This window comes from Coregonus lavaretus, assembly GCF_964263955.1.
Source record: "Coregonus lavaretus genome assembly, chromosome: 20".
In the NCBI taxonomy this organism is placed as follows: Eukaryota; Metazoa; Chordata; class Actinopteri; order Salmoniformes; family Salmonidae; genus Coregonus; species Coregonus lavaretus.
The window spans coordinates 42,012,951-42,020,205 of NC_140007.1; the positions used below are offsets into that span (position 1 = coordinate 42,012,951).

Consider the following 7,255-nt stretch of genomic DNA (forward strand, 5'->3'; position numbering starts at 1 on the left):
CTCCTCCGGGTGGAGTCCCGCAAACTTTCCCCCCGGTTTATCTGCTCTTTCCCCATCTCCAAGATCATTAGCCCCTCTGCTGTTCATCTTCTGTTGCCCCGTACCCTCCGTATACATCCCACTTTTCATGTGTCTAGCATCAAACCCATGTCTCACACCCCTTTGTCTCCTGTTTCCAATGTGTGTCTTCTCCTTAACTACCACTGGATGCTTCTCTGTCTCCTTCCATTTCAGTTTTACCAGCATTATCTCAGTACTGACTTCATGACGGCTGAGACTATTCATGAAACCCATGTTGGGAGAATTTTGAGTGACAGGGTTGAACACAGCTCATAATTCTGATTATACCCTGAAACATTTACAAGAATTTGAGCATGCAGGAATCAAGACGTGAAATTCAGACAACAAAATACGTTTTCAGTAAAAACACATTTAATTGTTTGGTAGCAAAAACAGCACCTCAGGCAACTGTGGGAAGCTTCTTTGGGGTCCAACAGAACACAACAGGGAAGACATGCACTACTACCTAGCCTAGCAGACATTTTAGACAGGTTGACCAAGAACACTGCTGCTGCACTGTTACATTCACACTCCCTCAGAGCAACACTTGTCATGGACAGTACACATTATCATCCATTTCATTCAACTGAACTCAGAGAATGTCCCTCTTTACAGTTAACAGGGTTGAATAGGTTTGGAGGGAATGTTCTACAAGTTGTAACTTCAGCTTTTGCTTTACTTGTTGTGTAGCAAACTACAAGCATTTTGTTTAAGAACAGATTTAGTAAAGGCATAAGACATACAGTATGAATGAGAAAAATATTCTGTGGTCCCTTTAAAATCTTTGGTTGGATTAAAAATGTTTATTGCTTAACAGCCACATTTATATTTGTGCTCATGTAACATTGTTTGCCTTTGACTTGAATTGTTACACTGTAGTGGAATGGTCAGCAAGAGAGTAGACAAGATGGCATTATCCAGCCGCTCATTCATCAACCACCTCAGAGGACTCAGAGACAACTTTGCCATCCTTGGTCTCGATCATCTTGATGACGACACTCTTCTTGTTCTGGGTGGTGACGCTGGTGCTGCCGCCGCCGTAGCCGCTACCGGAGCTGAAGCTGCTGCCACCGTATCCACTGCCGTATCCACCGCCGTATCCACCGCCGTATCCACCACCGAAGCCACTGGAGTAGCCACTGGAGTAGCTGCTGTTAACACTCTCCATGGGGAAGGAGTTGTAGCTTGCTGTACGGTGACACAGAGAGAGACAACTGGTAAATACAGGTTGGTCAAACATGAATGCCATGGATGTTTTAAATGCACCACAACACAGAAGGGGAAAACGCAGGGTTTTATTTAAATAAAAGCATCTGCTAAATGGCATATATTTATGTGAAGAAAGCATGTACTTACAGCTCTGTTTGGAAATGTTGATGGACTGGATACCAGTTGCTATCCTGGTGGTGAAAAGAAGACCAATTGAAAATGTTAGTTTCTGGTAATATACAGTATTTCCATTGCCATATAATACACTGTACTTTAGCTGACGTGTACTATTTTTGTGGATGTCAAGATCTCACCTGTCCTCCTCTCCCTCCAGTAGCTTCCTGTAGGTGGCAATCTCAATGTCCAGGGCCAGTTTGACATTCATCAGGTCCTGGTATTCTCTGATCTGCCGGGCCATGTCCTGCTTGGCTCTCTGCAGCGCATCCTCCAGATCCCTGATGCGGAGCTTGGCATCCTTCACCGCCATCTCCCCGCGCTCCTCAGCCTCGGCGATCTGGGATTCCAGGTTGGCACGCTAACACAAGACAAAGACATGGCATGTCATTATTTCTGCTTATTATCAAATTGTTAATGCCCTTGGAAAATAGTATATTCTGTCAACATCACATGGGTCTACATGCCACAAATCTAACACTAAGATAAGATAGTACTTTATTAGCGCTGAGTGTCTTGGTTGTGTACCTGTCCCTTGACGGACTCGATCTCAGACTGCAGTCTCTGGATCATGCGGTTTAGGTCGGCGATCTCTGTCTTGGTTGATCTCAGGTCATCCCCATATCTGGTGGCAGATGTCTGCATCTCCTCATACTAAACACCCAACAGGAAGAAAGCAGAGAGTTCCTTAGTGATACATGCTCAGTGTGGAAAACATATAAACTTTTTCTCATCTGAACTACATACAGTGTACTGAAAGGCTATAAGCAGCCCTGAACATAGCGGCCAAAGGGAGAAAACATGTTTAGCTACCATAGAGGAACCCATTACTATACCTTGCTCTTGTACCACGTCTCGGCCTCGGCCCGGCTCTTGTTGGCGATGTCCTCATACTGGGCGCGCACTTCAGCCACGATGGAGTCCATGTCCAGGTTACGGCTGTTGTCCATCTCCACCACCACTGAGGTGTCCTTGATCTGGCCCTGCAGCTCACGCAGCTCCTGGAGAGAGAGAAGGAGAGAGAGAGAGGAGAGAGAGAGAGAAGGAGAGAGAGAGAGACCATCAAAACACTTGGCCTATTGCAGACAAGACTTTCAGACTTCCACCTACCCCAGAGATGAAAACCCACCCAGATTGATTCCAGCAGTTTGACTTCAAAGACAAGATGCCTAACAGAAGTCAGTAAAACTGCAGATCCAGCATGAGAGAGAGACCCATTCCAGTGTATACCACAAACAACACCATATGCCATCACTCAATAAATAAATAAAGTTAAAGCAAAAAACAAATCCGGGCGGTTGTTGGAAGCTGCCAACAACATATCTTGTTGTAATGAATGAGTGTCTAATTAAGAAGAAGAGCCAATAATATCATCCTAATTAAGAACTGAAGAGTCAATAATGTCATCCTAATTAAGAACTGAAGGGTCAATAATGTAATCCTAATCCAAACAGTTGTTGTAGTAATTTCCTAGCACATTAGGTAGATATATGGAGTTAGATACAGTATATAAGGTTATGGTTTGATGTATTTATTTTGAACCCAACTGTTATCGAGTAACGTAAACAGGAAGTAGCTAAGTGATGAGCTCAGTGCCTTACCTCATCATAGATCTGCCTCAGGAAGTTGATTTCATCTGTCAGGCTCTCCAGCTTAGCCTCCAGCTCAACCTTGTTCATGTAGGCCTCGTCCACGTCCTGAGAGGAACATTCACAATCCAGATGTTAACAAGATGGCAAGATGACAGCAAGAGAAGGCCAGAAAAACTGACGGGATAAAAACGTAAGTAACTAACCTTCTTGATGAGCACAAAGTCGTTTTCACACTCGGTACGCTTGTTGATCTCATCTTCATACCTGAGGATGGAGAGCAATGTTTGCTTTATTTCAGATATTAATATATTCAACATTCAATTTGATATATTTCAATGTCATAATTATATTGTAACTGTGTATTATTATGATATAGTAATAGAGTTAATATACCGTTTTCACACTAGGGGGCATGAGTGCTACGTTCACAACAACTATGCCTTTGGGAATCGTTTTCTACTCTGCACTCTTGAATCTGGGCCAACCTTGTGAGGTGTTTCTTTACGTTGTTCTATTTCCCCCTGAGGACACAGACTGCTAATGTGCTCATATCATTTGTCAGGACTGACAGATAGGAAGCACTGGTGCGTGTTCCGACGCCATGACGCAGCGATCTTTGTAAGCGAAGCTGAAAGACATCCAGCTCTGTCATCTAAATTACTTTCACCTCCAGTCAAGTAAAATATAAAGTTTCCTCCAGTACATGCCAGTGCAACGTAGTAATCCCTATGATGTGACGACAATGGACTACAGTTGGGTGTTGTCCATCTATAGTACTGAGATTACATAATACTGTTGTGTCCTGTGTTACTGATTAAATCCAAAACTCCCTCTACTAACAGGCTTTCCCTGGCCCTTTACTGCACCACTCCAATGGTACTATGAACCTAGCCAGGCAGAGGCCCAAGCAAAGTATTTTCTGAAAATATGGCTGGTGACATCTGTTAAGTAAAGGCAGAGACATGAATAGCGAACTCACTTGTTCTTGAAGTCTTCCACCAGGCCCTGCATGTTGTGCAGGTCAGCCTCCAGCTTCATCTTGTCGTTGCCCAGGCCGTCCAGCTGTCTGCGCAGGTTGGAGATGTAGGCCTCGAACATGGCATCGATGTTGGAGCGGGTGGTGGTCTGTCCCTGGAGGAGGCCCCACTTGGTCTCCAGCATCTTGTTCTGCTGTTCCAGGAAGCGTACCTGTGTGTGTGTGCAAGAGGGGGTAGATGTTTATTCATTTGATAAGCACATTGATCACAAGTTTATCACATTATCACAATATATTTTTTCCTTCTGGACTTTAGGAGCATCGATGGTGGGTTAACAAGACTTAACCATGGCTATCCTCATGCCGTCCTCATGTGAACTTTCTAATCCTCCAATGGAGAAATTAGGGTGTTTATTGCTTAAATTAGTGTTTGGAGCTTGTGGGGACAGCTGTTTTCAAGGGAGCTACGATGTGCATCCTGACAGGAGGCAGAGGGGGTAGATGGAAAGAGTTGGTGACAGAGTTTTTTAGACCTCCTCCACGTTTTCCTGTTTTAAAAGGGCGAGGTCAAGAGGTGGGGCAACCGCCCGCCTGAGAGAGAATGGAGAGGAACGGGACAAAGTTAGACGGGCCCCATCCAACCAACTAGAAGGTAAATATTTAACTGCAGTATAAAGGTAGGTGTAATGGGGGAGGGCGAGAGCATGTTGGCTCGTCTATAATAGGGGGATAGAATAGATAGATGACTGTCAGTGGACATTGCTCCTGACTGAGATTCAGGAATTATCCTAAAATGGCTGCCTCAACTGCTATTAGATTAGAGTCAATACTTAGAAATAAGTAGGAAAGGGAATTGTTATCACAAGATAAAAAAGGAGGGGCCATCTGCAAACTATTATCTATTCTCTTCAGAAACATGCAATGGTAAAATCCCTTTCTGATTAGTTTTGTTCCTTGTTATGTAACCAATCCACTGGTGTTAGCCAGAACATGAAACCAGCTGCCCTTTAAAAAACTAACCCACTGGAGCAGGCTAGGCGTGTGGGACAGATAGGTCAGTAGAAAAGCCATTAAGAAAACGCCCCCAGGCATGAATTAAACTAAAGCAATATGAAACATTGCAATCACTTGTAAATATTATGTATTGATGTTTGACCGTGTTCCGATGTTGCCCTCCATGTATTCGTATACACTACCCATTCATTGAATTTCACTCCATTGATCCAAGACTTGTTAAGAATATGAAAAGTATGTAAACGTAACAATGATGGTGATGACAAAATGGTCCTGTCTGTGTTCCAGGAGTATTACTTTTTTTGGAGTGTCCACCAGGGCAGCAGTGGGCCACACCACTCCAAAGAGCGGGCCACACCCCTCCGCAGGGGCAGCCATTCCCAAGGTAAACCAGATCACTAGCTACTCTAACCAGAGACAGACACACCCTTCTGTAGAATCTCTCTCCCCCACCCCACCCTGCTGCACTTCTGTTTTCATCACTATAAAAGGACAATTACTGCAAAACCATTAGATGTGAATTCTTGAGAACCCAGAGAAAACTAGCACAATCAGTTTGTTTGACTGCAAATGTGCATTGTTCAGTCTCAGACAAGTCCTTTCTAGATTTTCTTCCCTTTTCCAAGCTGATGAGTTTGCTTGTGCGTGTATTCAACCTAACACACTGTAACAGATCTCCCATGGCGTGTACCAGCATTACACAAAGTGGACCTTTCCATCCATCTGCTCCACTATTCCACATTCATTACACAACAGACACCTCAGCATTGGAACAGATTCATAACATCCCACAGACTGTCTGGACTTTGATAGGCACAGACAGAAATACAGACAGACAGATAGACAGAGACAGGTTACCAGGACTGACCTTGTCAATGAAGGAGGCGAAGCGGTTGTTGAGGCCCTTGATCTGTTCTTTCTCATGGGTACGGACGATCTGGATGTTGGGGTCGATCTCCAGGTTGAGGGGGGCAAGCAGGCTCTTGTTCACCTGGACAGCGGTGATGGGGGCATGAACGCCACCACCCATCCCCATCCCCATCCCCATCCCCATCCCCAGGCCCATGCCACCTCCATAGGCTGAGGAGCTGGAGATGTAACTGCCGCCTCCACCACCGGCCCCGAACCCACCTCCCATGCCCCTGTTGGCCCCTCCATAGGAGCTACGGGCGCTGTAGCTCTGGCGAGAGGCCCCCTGGCTGGGTCCAGAGTAGGACATGCTGCTGAAGCTGCGAGGGGCTGCCCCAGAGGAAGAGGACTTGACGGTGTAGCTGGTAGTTTTCCTGACCGACATCCTGGCTGGTCTTGAGCGGTTGGTGAGTGCAGGAGACTGAGGGGGAGATAGAGTGGCAGGCGGGCTTGTCTGGAGTGCTGGAGAAACCCAAGTGGATAGACAGAGAATGACTAACTGGTTTTAAGAGCCTTCCCGGTGGGAGGGGCCAAAGGGCTAACTCTCATTGGGCAGGCCTCTGGGTGAAGGGAGAAGAGGGAGGAGTATTACAGCGTAACAGAAAACGTTTTGTTTCTAACACAAGCTGACAAAATTATTACCTGGCGGTACGGCATAGGGAACCTGTTGGAGTGTGAAAGCCTGAGGTGAAATATGATAACAGCAGGTTATACAACTGTCATGTAGTTGAACAGGTTCACCTCTCTACATAGCTTTACATAGTCAAATGTGTTACACGACAAGGGTTTAGAAGGGTCAAGGGACAAGGGTCTCACCCTAATAACTTGGTCTATTTTCCCCTCATAATTTAGCCTACTGTTCTGACTTGGTGGTGCACATATAGCCTATAGCCTGTTTTAGAGAAATGTCATCATTGAATATTGTAAGAGCTATCATTGTCTGCTTATACGCCCCCTTTATTTATCCTATGGTTCTGTCTTGGGGTACAGGGAGAATACTGTAAGAACGGCCCATGTTCTGAATTCTGTCGCTGTACATTTCAAAAGTGCTGAACAAATAGTTATATTGACTACGTCCGTCCTGGCTCACTCATTAATGTTTTAATCAAAATTACGGATTGCCTCTTATCCGCTTGTCGTCCCCTTATGCCATAGTTTGTACATTTCAATTGTCAGTAAAAAACACAATTGTTTAAGCAAGTCAGCCATATCAGCTATATTTTTTGAAAAGACAGTGAATGAGGCTGAATGAACTGTTTCCCTGCCAGACAAGGCTCCGCTGATAGAAATGTGTAGCGGTGGTAAGGTGTTGGGACTGCTG

General features: G+C 45.1%; 1 protein-coding gene across 1 annotated transcript; it reads right to left on the reverse strand.

The window, feature by feature from the left end:
• Positions 1-410: 410 nt before the first annotated feature.
• On the reverse strand, positions 411-6,407 carry LOC311147884 (intermediate filament protein ON3-like). Its single transcript, XM_084184711.1, has 9 exons — positions 5,894-6,407; positions 4,015-4,223; positions 3,239-3,299; positions 3,045-3,140; positions 2,280-2,444; positions 1,972-2,097; positions 1,584-1,804; positions 1,417-1,460; positions 411-1,248 (listed from the first exon to the last, which is right to left on the reverse strand). Exons 1-9 carry the CDS (start codon positions 6,317-6,319, stop codon positions 986-988), a joined length of 1,611 nt encoding a protein of 536 aa, XP_084040837.1. The 5' UTR covers positions 6,320-6,407; the 3' UTR covers positions 411-985.
• Positions 6,408-7,255: the final 848 nt, after the last annotated feature.